The sequence below is a fragment of the Kockiozyma suomiensis genome (assembly GCF_038497685.1).
Source record: "Kockiozyma suomiensis strain NRRL Y-17356 unplaced genomic scaffold V2V93scaffold_1, whole genome shotgun sequence".
Classification (NCBI taxonomy): Eukaryota; Fungi; Ascomycota; class Lipomycetes; order Lipomycetales; family Lipomycetaceae; genus Kockiozyma; species Kockiozyma suomiensis.
Window position 1 is genome coordinate 934231 of NW_027117664.1, and position 18677 is coordinate 952907.

At 45.7% G+C, this 18677-nt stretch overlaps 7 protein-coding genes across 7 annotated transcripts; 5 read left to right on the forward strand and 2 right to left on the reverse strand.

Moving 5' to 3' along the window:
- Nucleotides 1-716: 716 nt before the first annotated feature.
- V2V93DRAFT_21110 (uncharacterized protein) lies at nucleotides 717-3998 on the forward strand. The gene is made up of 2 exons (XM_066907013.1): nucleotides 717-1355; nucleotides 1420-3998. The coding sequence occupies exons 1-2, from the start codon at nucleotides 983-985 to the stop codon at nucleotides 3777-3779; spliced, it is 2733 nt and encodes a 910-aa protein (XP_066768655.1). The 5' UTR covers nucleotides 717-982; the 3' UTR covers nucleotides 3780-3998.
- Nucleotides 3999-4147: 149 nt separating this feature from the next.
- Nucleotides 4148-6702, forward strand: V2V93DRAFT_362798 (Alpha/Beta hydrolase protein). Its single transcript, XM_066908434.1, has 2 exons — nucleotides 4148-5090; nucleotides 5158-6702. The coding sequence occupies exons 1-2, from the start codon at nucleotides 4217-4219 to the stop codon at nucleotides 6378-6380; spliced, it is 2097 nt and encodes a 698-aa protein (XP_066768656.1). The 5' UTR covers nucleotides 4148-4216; the 3' UTR covers nucleotides 6381-6702.
- A 372-nt stretch (nucleotides 6703-7074) lies between these two features.
- On the forward strand, nucleotides 7075-9594 carry V2V93DRAFT_362800 (uncharacterized protein). Its single transcript, XM_066908435.1, has 2 exons — nucleotides 7075-7555; nucleotides 7630-9594. Exons 1-2 carry the CDS (start codon nucleotides 7189-7191, stop codon nucleotides 9147-9149), a joined length of 1887 nt encoding a protein of 628 aa, XP_066768657.1. The 5' UTR covers nucleotides 7075-7188; the 3' UTR covers nucleotides 9150-9594.
- A 506-nt stretch (nucleotides 9595-10100) lies between these two features.
- On the forward strand, nucleotides 10101-11546 carry V2V93DRAFT_320005 (Alpha/Beta hydrolase protein; the record flags this gene model as incomplete). Its single annotated transcript, XM_066907295.1, has 1 exon — nucleotides 10101-11546. The coding sequence occupies one exon, from the start codon at nucleotides 10101-10103 to the stop codon at nucleotides 11544-11546; it is 1446 nt and encodes a 481-aa protein (XP_066768658.1).
- A 573-nt stretch (nucleotides 11547-12119) lies between these two features.
- V2V93DRAFT_362803 (Alpha/Beta hydrolase protein) lies at nucleotides 12120-13557 on the reverse strand. The gene is made up of 4 exons (XM_066908436.1): nucleotides 13454-13557; nucleotides 12680-13393; nucleotides 12362-12615; nucleotides 12120-12299 (listed from the first exon to the last, which is right to left on the reverse strand). The coding sequence occupies exons 2-4, from the start codon at nucleotides 13247-13249 to the stop codon at nucleotides 12212-12214; spliced, it is 912 nt and encodes a 303-aa protein (XP_066768659.1). The 5' UTR covers nucleotides 13250-13393; nucleotides 13454-13557; the 3' UTR covers nucleotides 12120-12211.
- A 54-nt stretch (nucleotides 13558-13611) lies between these two features.
- On the forward strand, nucleotides 13612-15006 carry V2V93DRAFT_362806 (nucleophile aminohydrolase). Its single transcript, XM_066908437.1, has 9 exons — nucleotides 13612-13796; nucleotides 13861-13875; nucleotides 13951-13995; nucleotides 14057-14089; nucleotides 14152-14199; nucleotides 14260-14406; nucleotides 14468-14582; nucleotides 14637-14712; nucleotides 14789-15006. The coding sequence occupies exons 1-9, from the start codon at nucleotides 13747-13749 to the stop codon at nucleotides 14908-14910; spliced, it is 651 nt and encodes a 216-aa protein (XP_066768660.1). The 5' UTR covers nucleotides 13612-13746; the 3' UTR covers nucleotides 14911-15006.
- A 295-nt stretch (nucleotides 15007-15301) lies between these two features.
- Nucleotides 15302-18169, reverse strand: V2V93DRAFT_319321 (P-loop containing nucleoside triphosphate hydrolase protein; the record flags this gene model as incomplete). Its single annotated transcript, XM_066907275.1, has 5 exons — nucleotides 15302-15874; nucleotides 15934-16320; nucleotides 16389-17114; nucleotides 17166-17762; nucleotides 17822-18169. 5 exons carry the CDS (start codon nucleotides 18167-18169, stop codon nucleotides 15302-15304), a joined length of 2631 nt encoding a protein of 876 aa, XP_066768661.1.
- Nucleotides 18170-18677: the final 508 nt, after the last annotated feature.

Genomic DNA, 18677 nt, shown 5'->3' on the forward strand with positions numbered 1-18677 from the left:
CAGAGCGGGAGAGCTTACGAGTAACACTACGAAAGCGAGACGAGGAGGAGGGGGCGCGTCGGGCGCAGACTATTATGATGGAGAAGGACGGGCTACGGGCAGTGCGCGAGGGGCTGCGGGAGGCATTGACTCAGCTCGACGCACTAAAGCTGTAGACGCCTGATTGAAGTAATTAATTTTGAATACCAGGTTTTGATTTAAAATAATGCTGACCGATTGTGGGTTGATTATTATTAGCAAGGGCCGAGTTGCCAAAGCCATTAGCTTCGACGCTGGCAGCGCATCCGCGATCCTGCGTGGCAGTGCTGTAGGGTAAACGCGGTGGCGGTGCGCTGTTGCCGGCTACCGTGACCAAGCTTTATTGAAGCCGTGATGCTACGCTTACTCGACGAGGGTTGTGCCAGAGCTCTTTTCGGGACGTAGAATATGATAGCTATGCGGTCTCTCATTCTCGATCAGTAGTCAAAAGTAGCCCACCATTGCGGGAAGTCCAGCTGGACACCGCGATGGCAGCGCACCGCTTCGAGGACAAGAGCGGCCAGGGCCCAGAGCAAGCCACAATGGACGCGTCAGCTCGCAGAAACACGATGACACTAGTTTGAAACAGGATAAGTTATTTCGCAGCCGCGTCGTTTCATGCAAAAGAGGGCGGCTCGGAGTCGCTGGCCGGCTTGGCGCGTGTCGATCATGTCGACTTGTGTCGTAGACTGTCGCAGATTGTCGGCGAGTGGAAGAGCCGAGTACAAATGGCGCAGAGCCCTCTGTCTGGCTTCTCCTGCTTCCTGCCCCTTCTTCATCCCGTCATCCCGAGTCTCTGTCCAGCACCCTTCTTTGGTGGTTCTTATTGCGAAGTCGTCGCCCTTTTTCCTGGTTCTTCCGTGCCGCGTCGCCATATCGCAGAGCACCCGCCCTCCTCAGCCGTAGACCGCAGCCGCACCGTCCGCCAGCACCGCCGCATTAGCTGAGCTGCTGACCTTCCTCAATGCCGCCGTCTCAGTCTTCCGCTACGACCTTCCCGGACGGCGTCGACATTCTCCGCAACATGCTGTTCGTGGTATCATCTACCGATCCAATTATCCAGGATGCTCAGCCGGATTCTTCTTCTCGGTGCAAGCTTGATTCCTGTTTTTACACGACGAAGGCTCTACGGCTAAAGTCCAAGCTGACTTGCCGCCACTCAAAGACTTCTTCTCCATCGCCACTCTCGCGAGTTTCATCCCTTCCGGTCATAGCTCCCACATATTCGGGAAGCTCGGGTTCTAGCGATTCATCTGATGCTACCCTTGTAGACTCTTTCAATGACCTTTCGCTTGAAAAGCGATCTTCTGCCGACAATGGTTCGCGCCCAGCTCTGGGTATGTGCATGCATTGTTATGATTTTGTCGCTTGCTCATTTTACTCATATCTTTTACTTTTTAGTCAGTGCGCCTTCCGAGAAATTGAAGAAGAGACGGATGCCTTCTAGAAGTCATTCATGCGATTTTTTGCCGCGCTTATCTGAAGAGAAATGTCCAGAGCTGCGAATAAAAAGCTTCTGTTCCCGCGCCGCCGCTTCGGCTGCGTCGGCCCTCGCATCGGCCTATGCTGCCATTCGCTCCACTGAAGCTGTTTCGGCCCCGACACTTTCTACGCAAACTTTTCCTTCTGTTGACGAGAAAGCCGACCCAAGGGCTTTCTCTGCTACGCGCGGCTCCGCAACCAAAAGCTCTGAGCGGGCGACTCCGCTTACCTGGTCAACCAGGCCGGCTCCCGCCAGCCGTGAGTTTTCTCTAGCCACTTCAACTGTCTGCGGTGATGACGATAGTGATGATGACGATGATGATGACGATGATCCCACGGGCGCAATTTTGCGTAAAATACAAACATTTGACTCCCTTAACAACACCATTGTCAGTGTGCGCGTTACGAACGTTAGCGAGCAGCCTTCGCTTTCTCAGATCAAAGATCAAGTACGCAGACGGCAAGAAGATTTAGATGCTAGTATTGCCGAGTTGTCAAAATTTCTTGATGAGCCGACATACCTTCCTGTCGAATCGTCGTCTCGTGCTCAAAAGTCCTCTGCCGCTCCTCGAGTTACTACAGATGCGCAAGCGGCTGCGTTGAGAGACTTGTATGCCTCGACTGCTATACCATCTGTCGCTACAGATACTAGCAGCGGCACCACTCGAAAATTTATAAGCGAGGAGAGTCGGACACCAAACTCGTATCAGTTTACCACTCTATTTGCGCAACAGGTTTTAATTCGACATGGATACCCAGGGGTCCTGGATTCCGTTGATGCTCTGCACGCATTTAACCGTATTATGAACACCGGCTCTCTTGAAGCTGAGTCACCTAGTCTGATGACCGCAAACAGCACTATTGCTGCTTCTTCTTCAATTTTGGCAGGAAAACCCGGTCCAGTCCATGTACCGGCCCTGGCCACTGTGGCAATCAATGCCTCGTCGGACATGACATCGCCTGGAAGGCCAGCATCGCAATCGCCAATCGGTCGCAATCTGGCTCCACCCTCGCCTCCCTTAGAAGAGACTGTCATTGGTGATGAAATTGACGAGGGCTTCACTTCGATCTTGGATATCGGATCTCAGTTTGAAGGTTCAGTTGAACCATCGATTGCGTGTTCTGCTGTAGGTGATGCTGTCACTGCTACTGCGGATGATGGGATTCTTGCGCGGTTCCGTGCAATCAAAGGTATTGATTCTCTGTTCCCAGGTTTGCACGGATCTGAGTCCTCGACCGGGCTCTCAGACAATACTGCTGAAGTACCAGGAATCACGCACGCGATTGCGGATAGCAGTAATCCCATGAGCATTGCAGCGCTGACTTGTCAGGAGCCGACTCCCTCAAGCTCGTCGTCGAGCGCGCAAGGCCGCCAGGATTATTATAGCGGGATCGCGGGAATTGACACATTCCTTACTGCCGCTGCCGCCGCTGGATCAAACAATGGCTACGACAGTAGCCGTTCTGCGTATAGTCTCGGAAGCGGACGCTTGTCGAGTTACACTTACAACCGACGTCGTGCTATATCAGTGACCAATTCGCGAAGCTCTCAAGAGGACGACGAAGAAGAGAATAGCGATTCAGCTTCGTCGATCTATGCCGCGACAACTGCGTCTACGGGATCTTCGGCGACTTTTTCGATTGTGCAAGCCCCACCTCTTATTCCCCCCCCTGTTAATTTCAATACCCATCCCGCTCGACAGCAGTTGACCCATACAAGTCTTACACCGCCGGCACAGCTGGCTACCTTTCCTTCTCTGTCGCCCGCGGTAATCAGCCCTTCGACGTCGACTCAGCACAGCTCTTCCACTTCGCCGTATAGTCCAGCATCAAGTGCAGCTACGTCTGGTGGTGGACCAATTCGAGCGCGGCCCCGGAAGCAGCAGTGTCCGGAATGCTTAGGCTGGTACTCCAATCTGGCAGCGCACCGAGCGATACACATGGAATACTCTTCTCGGCCGCACACATGTAAGATATGCGGTCGTGGATTCTCGCGGCCAAATGATCTGCTACGGCACCAGAAAGCGCATCAGGGAGATTCGCCGTTCGCATGCCCGTTCTACAGCGCTGATCCGCGATGCCATTCGACTGGCGGGTTCTCGCGATGCGATACGTACAAGAACCACCTCAAGTCAATGCACTTTGACTACCCGGTAGGCACGAAGAAAAAAGAGCGAAATGGAGCAGGGGGTAAGTGCAAGGGCTGCCTGCGCGAGTTTGAGAACGCAGACGAATGGGTTACTAATCACGTCGAGGCAGGCGAGTGCCCTGGGTTGTAAGTTACCTGGGCACCTAGAAAAAGTAGTACCGGTTTGTTACGAGTTTGGATGGGGTCGAGGCGTTAGTGTTAATTTCATTTTTATTTTTATTATTATTTTTATTATTATTATTATTATCATTTCCATTCTTATGAATTTTGTATTAATTGTATCAAGTATTCTTAAAGTATTGGAAACTAGCCTTTGTTGCTACTAATCTAATGCTACAGAGGAGCCGCGTTGAAGACAGGCTCAACCGTGTGCCTGTGATTGCGTATTCACTACAATCTGCTCTCGCTGCAATCGATCACAATAGCTTGTGATTTGTGACTCAGATTGCCGATCAGGCTTACGCCGGGGGCGCAAAGAGTGACGTCGCTGAACAGGGCAATGCTGATCCAGCTGTCTTTTTAGACGGCCCTTCTCGACTGTCTGGGCTACGCAGCTGCTCTTCAGCCATGTATATCCCATTCATAGGTCGCCTCCGCATTCTGGAGTGGCCTCCGCTCATAATCGGTCTTTTACTTGTCGTGCTCGAGTCCTTCTTGCGCTTCGTTACGTCCTGGCTTCCAACCTGGATTATCTTAATCTTTGAAAAAATCACTCGGAAGATGTACTCGATCTTCTTGCCCTCGGCCACAAAAGATAGGACTATCGTGCACAGGATCTATGAGGCGAAAGACTTTATAGATATGTGCTCTATCTTTGGCTATCGTGCTGAAGAGCATATCGTTATGACCGCTGACGGTTATCTTCTGGGCGTTCATCGCATTTCAAAATCTAAGGCAGAACTCGCGCGGTCGAATACTCCCAGCGCGAAGAAACGCAAGCCTGTTGTCTATCTCCATCATGGATTGCTCATGAATTCTGAGATTTGGGTGTGCCTAACTGACCCTCACCGGTGTCTGCCGTTCATTCTCGTCGAGCTAGGATATGACGTGTGGTTAGGAAATAATCGAGGTAACAAGTACTCTAAAAAACATGTTTCTCATAGCTCTGAAGAAAACAAGTTTTGGGATTTTTCCATGGACGAATTTGCGCTCTACGACATTCCTGATGTTATCGATTATATCCTCGACACCACCGCTCAAGACTCTTTAGCATATATTGGATTTTCTCAAGGCAGCGCCCAGGCGTTCGCGGCCTTGAGTTTACATCCAAAGTTGAATGATAAAGTCAAAGTATTTGTAGCACTCGCTCCGGCAATGGCGCCGAAAGGTCTGCACATTGGTGTCGTTGACGCACTGGTTAAGGCATCCCCATCATTGATGTACCTGTTCTTTGGGAGAAAGGCTATTTTGTCAAGTGCAATTTTTTGGCAGTCAATTATGTGTAAGTCTCGAATTTTCTTGTCTCGTTTCATTGAACGTGGGCTTAACAGAACTGCCATTACATCTAGACCCACCTTTATTCGTGCGTTTAATTGACCACTCGCTCATTTTTCTCTTCAACTGGCACGGCGACAACATCACACTCCACCAGAAAATAGCATCGTATGCTCACTTATATTCTTTTGCATCAGTTAAGACTGTTGTGCATTGGTTCCAGATCATGAGACACCGATGCTTCCAGATGTTTGATGACGATGTGAATGCGCCATTACGACTTTACGGGCGCGCATTTTACAAAGTAGCCCAGTTTCCTACTCGAAATATTAGCTCGCCAATATACTTGATTTATGGAACAAAGGACTCTCTAGTTGATATTAACGCGATGCTTCATGAGCTTCCGCCGTATGCGGTCGCAATTCCTGTGGAAAATCACGAGCATCTTGACTTAATTTGGGGTGAGGATGTCGGAAAAGTCGTCGTCCCTCATGTTTTGCAAACTCTAGACAAGTATTTTGACGTACAGCATGATTCGAGCGACGAGTATGAAAATTTAGAAGCTTTAAAGTTGGAGAATACGTCGTCGAACTCTTCTACATTATCTTTTTCTCGTGCCTCCTCTATGGCGCCAGTACTGTCTGGACTGTCGAGCTATCCTTCATTAGGTCCTTCAAGCTTGTCGCAGATGGTGGGACAGATGGTGGGAACTGAGGAAGACAAAGCGCAAAAGTCTCTGAGTGACGCCAACGCGGCATTCGATGCCGACGAGAGAGTTTTATCGGATGCCGATGACAACGACGCATCCAGCAGATACGAAACAGCGTCGTCCGATTCTTCTGGCTCGACAGGGACGATCAAGGATACAGTTACAGTAGTTCCGCCATCGCCGACGTCGCCGCCTATATCGAGCTCATCGAAAATTGCAGGAAGGCACCGAAACTCGTCAATAAGATCGAGTTCGATCCCGCGAACTGCGTCGCCGGATAGCCCTAAATTGCTGCATCGCACGGCTGTCCTAAATCTTTTGCAGGGCGAGGGCAGTGGAACTGGTATTGTACTCGGAGCAGCTGAGGCAGTGACGGGCGTTGTGGTACCCGGTGGTAACGGGCGCACTGTCGTGAAGGAACGTAAGAGACGCACGTCGCTGACTCAAGCATCGCCTGAACCAATTGAACAGCCAGACTATGACGAGAATGAGGAGCCGAGTACAAAGACCGGCCAGAAACAGGTCTCGTTTGGCAAGAAGATCGAGCTTACGGGAGAGAAGATCAAGAGATCCATTCTTGGCCCGTGAGCGCAAGTATATACGTAAATTTGCTGCTGAAAGAAAGGCGCAGCTGGTTATACACTACTGTTGGAATAGAAAAAAGAGTCGGTGTTTTTAGGTATGCGATTAATGGAGAAGATGATGATAACGTCGTGAGCCGTCCGTGGCTTGGATTGTCTGAATTTTGGTGAGGTAATTATCATCGTACGGGCGCGTGTTGGTTGGCACTATTGGGATTTGAAAGATTGGTTCTGAATTAGTTTGGCTCGATTTTGTTTTTGGCTTATTCAATGTATTGAGGGATCTATTGAATCATGAGACTATAAATATAAGAAAAGTATGATGTCAATCAGTAAATAGTATTCTGATGCGCCAGAATGGCGCCTTCTACGTCATGGACCTAAATTTTTAAGCAATGATGGTTGCTGGAGGAACAACCAAGCGCTAGATATCGATTAGCAACACATTAAGAGCATTTGCAGACTTATAAACGACAATAGCATATTGTACAAGGAGTGTGCTGCGACTTTGTGCTGGAATGCGCCTTCATTTGAATTTTCCCAATCAGGAGATTTTCATCTCCCATATAAAGCATAACAGGGCAAGGGTATAATTCCTGGCGCTTGCCCAGCCACATAGTGACCTAAAAATAGGTGACTGACTACGCGTAGTGTGGCGGAGTATTGGGGCTTTGCTCTTTCCAGTCCTTGTCTTCCTCACTCTGTGTTTGCGCCCCTGCCTCCTCCTCCGCCTTCTCTTTGTCCCACTTCTCCCTTCCTCCCTAACAAACCACTCCCATCCTGCAGTCGCGGCGCCGGATAGTGTTTTTTTAGGAATGCGTATCAAATATTTTCTTGCTGGAGCTCTTGCTCTGGTCTCCGCCTGCCCTGTCGCGGCGGAACGCATCATCAAGTCCACCGCGCTGCAAACTTGCATGGACAACTCCGACTTCTCGGCTTCTCTTTTCAACATCGCTCTTACTCCAGCAAATCGAACAGCCTCTCTTGATATTGTTGCGACCTCGACTTTGAACGGAAATATTAGCGCCAAAATCGAGATTTTCGCTTATGGCATTAATATTTTAACCCGTGACATCGATCCGTGTAGTCTGGATATTAGCGAGCTTTGCCCTATTAGCCCGGGTCAGTTCGATATCGAGACCGACATCACCATTTCCGAAAGCGTTATCAAGAACATTCCTGGTATGTTGATATTTTACAACGCGTGTACCGAAGCCTTTGGTTCTTCACTGACGCGCTTTTTTTTTCAATTTTAGGAATTGCTTTTACGATGCCTGACCTTGATGGTACTGCTAAAGTGACTATTTACAGTGAAAATAGCACGCAGGTGGCTTGTGTTCAAGCTGTTTTGACTAATGGTAAGACGGTAGATAAAGCTGTCGTAAAATGGGTTACTGCCGTCATTGCCGGTATCGCGCTTCTCGTGTCTGCCTTTGCATCCGCCTCAGGGCATTCTTCTACTGCGGCGCACATTGCCGCGAACGGTCTGTCTTTGTTTGGATATTTCCAGAACATTGCAATTATTGGAATGTGTGCTATGAAACTGCCCCCTATGACCGCTGCTTGGGTTCAAGATTTTCAGTGGACTATGGGAATTATTCGTGTCGGTTTTATGCAAGATATCTTTAGCTGGTACATCAAGTCTACTGGGGGTACCCCGAATACTCTGCTTGAGGCATTGTCATCGGTTTCAATTTTGGTTCAGAAGCGAGCTCTTGAATATTTACCCATTGTCAACCGCGCCACTCTCAGTGCTCGCTCAAACAACGAGTCGGACTTGACCACGATTGCGAGCACGTATGTTCTTCATGGTTTCCGCAGAATCGCTTACTTGGCTGGGATTGAAATTACTAGTCTCTTCCTTACTGGCTTTGTCTTTTTCCTAGTCTTCACTGTCTTTGTTGTTATCGCGCTATGTCTCGCGAAGCTCATCATTGAGGGACTTTCCAAGGTCGGAGCTGTTCGATTCGACAGATTCGCCGAATTCAGACAGCGCTGGCTCACTATCATTAAAGGAACTATTTACCGCATGGTCCTTGTCGGATTCCCTCAGATGACTATATTGTCTTTGTGGGAATTCACTCGTCGCGACTCGCCGGCTACTATTGTACTCGCAGTCGTTATGCTGTTGATGGTGTGTGGCTTGCTCGGATGGGCCGCTTTCAAGGTTATCAGACTTGCGCAGCGCTCGGTTGCAATTCACAAGAATCCTGCTTATATCCTTTACTCGGATGCTGCCGCGCTTAACCGATGGGGATTCGTTTACATACAGTTCCGCGCAACTGCATACTACTTCATCGTGCCTGTATTGATCTACATGTTTGTCAAGGCGTGCTTCATCTCTTTTGGCCAAAACTCGGGCACGGCTCAGGGTATTCTCCTTCTCATTATTGAGCTGGCTTATCTTGTTCTCATCTCCTACCTTAAGCCATACATGGATCGTCGCACAAACATTTTCAACATCACTATCCAGGCGGTTAATTTCACTAACGCAATTCTCTTCTTCTTTTTCACAGGAGTCACCAAAGTTCCTGCCTACGTCACTGGTGTCATGGGTGTTATCTTCTTTATCCTTAATGCCGCGTTTTCATTAATTCTCTTGATTATGATCATGGTTTCGTGCATAATGGCGATTCTATCAAAGAATCCTGATACTCGCTATCAGCCAATGCAAGATGACCGTGCCAGTTTTATCAAATCAACCCAACAGCTTCCTGATGTGCTTGAGCTTGAGGCTCTTGGTGCTACCGTGAGAGGCAATGCCCCCAAATATTAAAGCGTAGTCTGATGTGCTGAACCTTTACTAAAACTTTTTTTCCGCATTTTTGATTACAGAAAATGCAGAGACCAGAAATAGGATGTGTATAGATATGGAGTGTTTTTACCTCGTTCCTTTGATTATCAATCATACAATTGAGCCTTTATATATTTATACATTCACTTCATGAATTTTGTTTTCGGAGTATTATGTTTACCTGTTCTTGAGAGCAAGTCTATCGCGAGCGTCGCTGCCTAGTGTGATATGTTTATTAAATAGTGTTTAGTACTTGGGACTTGGATTATTGGCTATGTTTTTGAAGTTATTGCGCTTTTTTTTTCTTTTTTTCTCTTTTGTATTTATATGTATATGGTTATTCGATTGCCATTTAATGACGTATCTGTAGTCATTTATTGCTTAACTAACGGCTTTTTTTTTCTAAATAAAGATTTGGGTTCTCTGCTACGTATATTGTAAGCCTTTGAAGACCAGCTACAGCCTTACGGGTCAAAGTCCTGCAGAGTGGCAGAACGCTGCTATGTCCTCGCTGGGGCATCCACGAATAGGTGAGCTTAGAGATGGAAGCACCAATGCGGGTTAGTGCAAATTGTTGCGAGTTTTTAGGCAGGGGAAGCAGCAGACAATAAGTTTGTGCGTGGCGTTCTACGTTATCAGTGTTTGGGTATCAGAAACCCTTAACTTAATTGTACAGCGCAGTGTTTATAAAGTTCAAATTAACGAAGAAAACAGCTAAAACTCAATAGTAAACACAAACCTTAATCTACATGCATTGCAAGAATCCAGACAGAGCGCGAACACCGATTGCATAACTCTGTCACCTATCTACGCTCTCTGCAGCTACAATACAATCTCAGCTTTCCTCTCGCACATTCTCCAACTTTCACCCATCCAGTTGCAGTCAGGGCTAGTTGTATTTTATCTTTTATATTCATATTTTTTTTTATAGCCATGCGCTCTTACCTTTTTGAGCCTACGCCTCTGGCTGAGAAGTCCGGCTCGGCTGTGAGCATCGACGAAGCAGAGGACTACGACTACGATCATCTCGAAGGCGTCGCAAAAGAATACGCTCCGCAGCTCGATCCTATCGACGACCCTGATTTTAATCCTCTTCGACGATCTGCAATTCTTGCTGGTCGGAAAATTCAGAATGGCTCGCGATACCTTTGGAGACGCGTGCTGGGAATGTCGCGAAAGCAGCAAATTATCGCAATTCTTTCCACCGTTGCTGTTGCCGTCGTTCTTGGCTTCACTCTCGGATATTTGACTCCAGATGATGAGGACACACCGTACCCAGCATCATACTACCACAAAGGATACGAGAAGGAGAGCTATGAAGTTACGCAAGAGAATAAGGATGACCAGGTTGCGGCTGCCTACGTCAGCAGCTTGGCTACTGGTGATGACGGTTCTCAGGATTATAGCGCAATGCCAGATGCGCCTGTGGCAGCTCAGGATGATGAAGTTAGTACATCAGGTTTTTTTAGCGGTCTCTTTGGCCTGGGTAATCTTTTTGGTTCAAGCAAGCACTACACCATTTCAGAATACCAGTACGAGCACTTGCAGGAGCTCGCACTTCTGAACAACGTCGCCTACTGTGTCCCTATGCCTGGCATCACTGCCCCTTTCAATTGCACTCGTGCTTGTGAAATTTTCAGCCCCGGTGTGGAAATTATTACCACGTTCACAAATACTGAACTTGACTCTTCGTGTACCGGCTATCTTGCTGTCGATCATCGTCCGGGATTCGAGCGAATCCTTCTTGTTTTCCGTGGCACAAACTCGATGACGGATTGGTACACCAATCTTGATACTATCCAAGAGAGTTATCCCGCCAACCGCACCGGACCCATTTGCCCCGGCTGCTACGTGCACCGCGGCTTCCTTCATTCGTATCTCGACTCAAAAATTCTTTTCATGCCTGAGTTGGCAAAGCTGAAGGAGTTGTACCCTGAATACAGTCTTTTGGTCTCTGGTCACTCACTTGGAGGTGCAATCGCCGTCCTTGCGGGTGCCGAACTTCTTGAAACAGGCTACTACCCGGAAATCACTACATTCGGGCAGCCGCGCGTTGGCAATTCGTACTTCGCAGACTACTTTGACTATCTTGTTTTGAAGTCTGGTATCGAGCGTATGCGTGTGACTCACAAGTCAGATCCTGTTCCGCAGGTACCTTTAGGCGTTACATGGCGTCACAGTGGCGGCGAGATCTACATTGCCAAAGGCCCATTATCGCCTGCTCCCGAAGATTGCTACATCTGCGACGACCAAGAAGATGGCGACTGCTCTGCTGGTGAAGGTGTTGTTACCACTCTTGCATTTCAGGGCCGCGAGGTTGCTTATCGTGCACACGTTGAATACTTTACTCGCGTTGGTCTGTGCCGATTCCAGATATGAAGCAGTTGAAATGATTTGAGGTAGAGAAGAAAAAGTTCTGGCTTATTTGCTTTCTCAGAAATAGTTTGCTATGATGAGCTCTCTTTGGAAAGCAAATTTGTTCTTTTACCCCATTGTTATTATCGGTGTGGTTATCTTTTAATGACTTTTATATGTTTGTGTCGTGCATGCTCATGCTTATATGATTTATTTTGTCTTTATTTTGTTATGGGAGTTATCTGATTTTGCAAGATCTGCTTTATATGCAGCTTTTCCTTCTTGAGCTTTTGAGGTGCTATGTTTTGCGCAATGGGGTTTAGTTTGGCTTGAGGATATACAAAAAATAAGTGCTTAATTCTTTTCATTGATGGGGAGGGGTGGGTTTGTTTTTATCTATTTATCTATTCATTGTTATCAGTTTCTTATACTGCGCTGGGGGCTTTGATTGTTGCAAGTCAATAGGTGTTTCATTTGTATTGATGTTATTTATATATATTTACTTTTATGATGTTATTTTGATTTATCAATAAACGCATTTGAATCCCATAATGTAGATAGCTCCGAAAACTACGATTACGTCTAGAATTTAATTATCATGAAAGGAATATTCTATTAGAACTAGAAAGAGAAGAGATTTATTTTACCTCGTCTGATCAATCGTTTTCATACGTCAAGGTCTAAACTGCTCATTGATCTTTCTTATTAACAAAGTCAGTTGAAAAGTCAATAATAGATGTCCAGTAGCCGTCTTTCATATATGTTTCATTATGGGTCCTACATTCAGAAGCAGTTAGAAATATACTAGTAAGCATTGCTACATACAAGCAGAAACATACGCATTCGCAAATTGTCGCCAGACTTTGCCTGGGCTACCGCAGTTCTCGTATAAATACTTCATGTGAGCGGGTGGGACTATTTCGTCATTCGAACCACTGAGAAACAAGACTGGAACCTTTGTAATCTTCTTTATAAGTTGCTCTGAAGGCCAAATCTGGTGGCACAAGAAGCTGAAATATTGTGCGACTGGTAAAATTGAAGGAATCAGCGATGGGATACTGCGAAACGTGTTTTCGACAATGAGTCCGCTGATCTAGATTTAAAGACAAGAAATAGTTAATGGAAGCTCATTCCAGACAGGTATACGTGATACTGACCTCATCTTGGTATTTTTCTGTGAGATAAATAGCAACAGCACCTCCTAAACTTTGTCCGTATAATATTATGCCAGCGCGGTTCAGGTCTAGATCGGCTTGAACGTATTTGAAAATAGCTTCAGCATCGATTTTTATGCCCGCTTCACTGGGTTTTCCAGTGCTCAATCCGTATCCTCTGTAAGAAAATAGCACCACGTTATATTGCAAAATTTTGTAAAATGCAGATGCGATTGGCAATCTATGGCCCATATTGCCTGCATTAGCACAACATATTATGACGGTCTGTCCACCGACTCGCAATTCCGAGTCAGTCTGCTTCATAACAAAAGCTTTTATTTTTTCTCCATCTTTCGTGTCTATCGTCACATCTTCATACGGTAGATCGTAGCTTTTTGGTGTCTGGACTTCGGTCCGGCTTCCTGCGGGGAAGTTACTGGGGTATATTAATGTGGACTGAGCAAAGTATAATACAGCCGCGAATACACCAACGCAGCTAACACCTGTAGCAGACAAAATTTTGACAGTTCGAAGAAGCATACTTATGGACCATTCTGAGCTCGTGTAATCCATAGCTGGACGTCCGAATGAAGGTAGCGGTTGAATGAGGCTTGTTTGCTTGTCGGGAGTGCGGATAGTGGGCAGGGAATAAGTCGCTCCGACAATAATCGATGCCAACGCTGGCCTTTTGTGCTGAACTTTCACTGAACCGACTCTCTAAGCCAGAAATAAAAACAGTCAGTATAACTTCTTTATCATTTCTCTTTACGCACTTACAAATAGTATTAGAGACAGAACTTAACCTGATAATGCAACGTCAATGAGGTAATGCCACGGCTGGTACAGTCGATTAAATTTCTAGAGCCGGGTAAACATGAGCCGCGCGCGCTTCAATTTCCAGGCTCCAGTCTTCGATGACAGTCTCTGGCACGCTTACATTCAACTCCATCCAAACTGATAGATTCCTAGTCAGCTGCACCTTTCAGTTACTCTATACCAAATTGCTGGATTATTTACCGTCGGAGATATCAGATATATTTGCTGCTATTAGAAGTTTGAATCTGGTCAATATGAATGGAATATCAGTTGATATGAAGGCCCTCAAGAAGGGTGAGGTCAAGTATGTCGAATTAACCTGAACGATATCAGTCGTACAGATCACTAACTATCTATTCGAAATATAGTCTGGGAACCTCAATGTAAGTGGGAAATGCGTACTGCGATGAATCGGAGTTTGTTTGTGGTGCTTCGATCTAACGACAGATGATCAATAGTATGGCAGTTACATTTGACGGAGGTGTTATTCTCGGCGCTGACAGGTACGATTCATGATCCAACACCTTGCGTGTGCAATCCAACTTCTAACTTATCTGCTTTTAGTCGCACTACTACGGGTGCCTTCATCGCAAATCGGTTAGTGCAGCATTTGTTAGCGTATATGGATATGAGTGAGCTGACGCATTCGTTCGGCATAGAGTCACAGATAAGCTTACACAAGTTCACGATACTATATGGTGTTGCCGGTATGCTACTGTTTGTTTTTATCAATTATTCAAAGAATTGAGTTTAACTTGACAATATAGATCGGGATCTGCTGCCGATACCCAAGCGGTTGCCGATATCGTAAAGTATCACTTGCAACAATACAGTGTGCTCTACGAGAAGCCACCAACCAAGGTCGCCGCAGGTCTCTTCCAGGAACTATGTTATAATAACAAAGATGCACTCACGTAAGAACTTTGATTTATATACCGAATCAACCGTGAACTATGGATGGTTAACGCTCGATAGGGCCGGAATTATTTGCGCTGGATATGATGAGATAAATGGCGGAGAAGTCTATAGTATTCCTTTAGGAGGCAGTCTTCATAAGCAGCCATATGCTATAGCTGGCAGTGGTTCAACTGTATGGTTATCATCTTTGTTTATGTATCTTAAAGAATATTGCTAACCTTTATAGTATATTTATGGTTACTGCAATACTCGTTTCAAGTCTAATATGACTAAGGACGAAGCTGTCGATTTCGTTAAGGGCTGTATGTCACATTTCCCATATTTTCTGAAATGAATCATTGAAATAGATACTAATATGTCACTCTTTTCGATTTGCAGCTTTAACGGAAGCTATCAAATGGGACGGTAGCTCCGGTGGTGTCATTCGAATGGTCATTTTGACTAAACAAGGTGTGGAGCGTCTTATTTTCTACCCGGATGAGTATCAGAAGGATTATTGAATAAACCTAGAAAATTAAACTATGAAATGCCTATAAATTGTATCTTGCAAGTCTTGTAAATAATATACTGGCGTTAAATTGCAGACCGAATCCCTACGTAAAATAATTTCTTGCTGTTATAGAGATATAATTTCTTTGAAATAAATATCTCGCCCATGCGTACTTTAATGAATAAACTAAAACAAAGAGCTTGCGCCAACCTAAGTAAAACATGATGAAAAATAACAAATCTCACGCAAGTACGAAGTGATGAAACTAGAATACTGTAGAAATATAATATACAACTAATTAAAAAAATGCATTTCTGTAAATGATGCCCGACAATCATTAACAGCATAATTAAAAAATGAAAAGAATGGATGATTCGCCCAGGTTTAAAAAGTAAAAAGTTTTAATCATCGAATGCTTCCTCGGCTGCGAACCCAGCGATCCACATTGGGTCATCATCGATATGACCATTCAAGGTCTTCCCATTAGCAGTCTTGTTTTTATAAGCGATGCCTAGTTCGATTTTAGAAAAGAATAAAGGAGTATTGATTTCGTCTTGTGAAGGTTTCCATTCTGTCGGTCGCTGCTTATCGAATAGGGAATTGCGGTAGCAAAATGACATGAGAGCACGCCAGTTTTCATCTCGAGGGAGTATCTCAGTGTTACCGATGACGATAAGCAATTCCTTGGCTCGCGTAATGGCGACGTTAAACCGCTTAGCCTCATGAATCATTCCCAACCCTTTCGAAAGATCATCCGCAACAAATCTTTCTCTGGTTCTCGTTGTGCACACGATAACGACACGGTGTTCGGCTCCTTGATAAGATTCAACAGGGCCAACGTTGACCTCGCTTAAGCGTTGTCGACGAAGACTTAGACGAATCCTACGAATTTGCTCACGGAATGGAACGGCGATCGCAATCTCGTTCGGCTGAACTAGATTCTGATCAATTAGGTCCTTGACAATAGTACAGCACTTGGTGATGGTTAGTAACGGTAATTCAGACATGTAAAAGCAATACTAGAATAACTCACCAGATTGATTTCATCGACGTTATACCATGAAACTCCGTCTTCAACCATTTCATCTTTCCCTGCGTTATGGATGAAAAGCATCGGCATAGAGTTGTTTGGCAAACGCTTCCAGTTACAGAGACTCTCAACGTTATTAGCCACCGGCAAAAGCGTATCATAATAAAATAATGAAGATGGGACGGCTAGAAGGGCAGGATGACTCCGATAGTTGCGAATAAGGTTCGAAAAAGCAGGTCTCAAGTAAGGCAACGCCGGCTTTTGATGAGATCTTAACTGTTGCTTCCGAGCGAGAGGATGATCCGAATAAAGCGGGCGTTCCATCAGCCTTTCAAACAAAGATACATCCAGTTCTGACTTCTCATCTAAACGCGAAGCTGTCCTGGGTCCCTAACACACAAAAAAATCTAGGTCAGCTCCGAATATCAATTAAGTAAAAGTTTGGTTCAACTACTTACTAACTGCTTGTGATCTCCTGCCATGACAACCACCGGCATTTCGCCTGTAAAGTCGTGATCCGGCCTCACAACCCGAAGCGGAATAACTGTTTCCGGCTCAGTCCCTTGTCCAGCTTCGTCAATCAACAGCGAGTTCCAATGTAAAGAATATCGAGGTCCTTTAAAAGCTTTCATCATGAATCCTTGCAGTTTTCCGAGGGAGCTATTAGAACATCGTGCTTCGAGTAAGATTCCTGCATCTCGACACGAGCATACAACAATGCGATAACTCATAAGAGTGACAAAATCAGGAAGAACAAACATATCTTGCAAATCAACAAATTCTATTGCACAAAAAGAGAGTAACTCTGTAGGCACTTCTTGAAATGACCTAGAGAAATGGTTGAGTCTGAAGAGCTGTTTATTATTTAAAAAATAGCGTAATCTCAATGCCAGAGTGTCGGCTGCAGCATCGCTAGGAGCACAGAGAAGAACATTATGATCATGGCTCGACTTCACGAGCTGAAGAGCCAGTTCAACTATTGTTTTTGTCTTTCCAGTTCCAGGAGGTCCTGAAATTAAAAAAGGAACGTTGCCATAATTGTTCCTCACGACAGAATCGACCGCGCGTTGCTGCTCAAAGTTCAACCCAGAATCGCACCAGTCAAGATGAAATGATCCTGGAGGAAAAGTCTTTTGCATAAGACCATCCTTGCTTTCTGGGAAAAGCATCTGCCTGACATATCCCTGGTAACAGAATTAGATAAATCAAATAAATCTTTGAAAAAATTTGCTTACATCCGGCGCGGTTTGAAGTTCCTTCTCGAGCACGCCAATCGAGTGAGCGCAAAGTGACTGAAACTTTTCATCAAGTACAAATTGAACATTGAAGGAGTTGCTCTCAATCACAAGCTCGTCAATTCGAACAATCACCTCGCCACGGCCACGATCAAAATGCCAAATATATCCCTCATGAGCATAACCTGTAAATGCAGGGCTACCATAGGCCGCTAAATGGGGTCTGAGCTGACGGAAATGAAGGAGATCGCCAATTGACACGGCTGGCGTAAATTCCTTTATTCCCGGGCACTTTAATTTGTAAAGTGATCGCTCTCGATCGCCTTCTTCAATTGAGACAGCATACATGTCATAGCCTTTAATTTCTTTTTTTTGAGCCTTTACCTCGCTATCAATCAGATGATGAAAATAGGCTTTGTATGAATTCTGCTGGAGCTCCAACAACCCTTTTGCCGCCGGTGGCTCTTCATATTGGAATGAAGGAACCGATTCATGCGTGAGAATTTTAGATCCCGCGAATGTCGATACATATTCTATGAGATCAAAATCGGGAGGCTTTTTTGACTTAATAAGCGAAGACTCATACATATTTACGTTCTGAAAAAGATGACAAAACAGTTAGATTAGAAGAGAGATGTACATAGAAATTAACTCACCTTTAACCATGTCGGAATAAACGACGGAGCGTAAATGTCAGGCTGCCAATCATCATCATCGTCGTCGTCCGAAGGCTGCTGGCCAGAAATGCCCAGGATGTCAACTCTTCTCTTAGTGATGTGACCGGGCGCAGTAATCAGAGATCCATTAGATCCAGGAAGACTGTGCCATCCAGGAGTTGGATAGGCTTCTTTTGGATCGTTGGGTGACTCTCGTCGCGGAGATAAAGGTGGTAGACCACTAGGACTTGACACGGATGAGCCTGAGATCGCCGCTGCGGGACTGGCAAGTGGAGAACCGAAATGCTGACTAGTGACAGACGAAGCGCCTGGAGGATATAAGAGCATGTTTTCATTCGAAATTCTGTTCTCTGGCGGCACAGGAAAAAAAGGCGGAGGCAGCGCAGGCGGCATAATAGGCAGTTGCTGCCCAGTAAATGATGTATCCATAGGTATTTGATATGCTCTTAACATGGACATGAATTGATTTTGAGCGTTGTTAAAGAAGCTCAAGTTCATATCTGTCGGATTCTGTGTGTATGTTGTCCAAAGCTGATGAAGCAGCATTTGTTGAGACTGTATATAAGCTGGAGATACAGAACTGCTTTGAGTCAAGTTCTTTGTGTTGCCAGCTGGTGTCGACATGGGAGGTGGTTGACCGTTAAATGGTGGCATAGTAAGTCGGAGAGGATTCGGAGGCGGCCCAAATTGTCCCTGTCCTCCGTTTGCTAAGACAGACAGACTTGGTTGAAATGGCATATGCTTACCATAACTATTTGCGACTGACCCTGTAAAGCCTTGGCCATAGTTGCCTCCATCGCCGCCCTTGCTACCGTTGTACTGCTGGCCATTTGGA

Coding starts and splice junctions, on each gene's coding strand:
- V2V93DRAFT_21110 (XM_066907013.1), top strand. CDS start 983: ATGCCGCCGTCTCAGTCTTCCGCTACGACCTTCCCGGACGGCGTCGAC. Junction 1,356..1,419: donor TGGTTCGCGCCCAGCTCTGG/GTATGTGCATGC, acceptor TTTACTTTTTAG/TCAGTGCGCCTTCCGAGAAA.
- V2V93DRAFT_362798 (XM_066908434.1), top strand. CDS start 4,217: ATGTATATCCCATTCATAGGTCGCCTCCGCATTCTGGAGTGGCCTCCG. Junction 5,091..5,157: donor TTTTTGGCAGTCAATTATGT/GTAAGTCTCGAA, acceptor CATTACATCTAG/ACCCACCTTTATTCGTGCGT.
- V2V93DRAFT_362800 (XM_066908435.1), top strand. CDS start 7,189: ATGCGTATCAAATATTTTCTTGCTGGAGCTCTTGCTCTGGTCTCCGCC. Junction 7,556..7,629: donor CGTTATCAAGAACATTCCTG/GTATGTTGATAT, acceptor TTTCAATTTTAG/GAATTGCTTTTACGATGCCT.
- V2V93DRAFT_362803 (XM_066908436.1), bottom strand. CDS start 13,249: ATGGATTACACGAGCTCAGAATGGTCCATAAGTATGCTTCTTCGAACT. Junction 12,616..12,679: donor CAGAAAAATACCAAGATGAG/GTCAGTATCACG, acceptor CTTTAAATCTAG/ATCAGCGGACTCATTGTCGA. Junction 12,300..12,361: donor TGGCGACAATTTGCGAATGC/GTATGTTTCTGC, acceptor TTCTGAATGTAG/GACCCATAATGAAACATATA.
- V2V93DRAFT_362806 (XM_066908437.1), top strand. CDS start 13,747: ATGAATGGAATATCAGTTGATATGAAGGCCCTCAAGAAGGGTGAGGTC. Junction 13,996..14,056: donor GTTATTCTCGGCGCTGACAG/GTACGATTCATG, acceptor ATCTGCTTTTAG/TCGCACTACTACGGGTGCCT. Junction 14,090..14,151: donor GGTGCCTTCATCGCAAATCG/GTTAGTGCAGCA, acceptor CGTTCGGCATAG/AGTCACAGATAAGCTTACAC.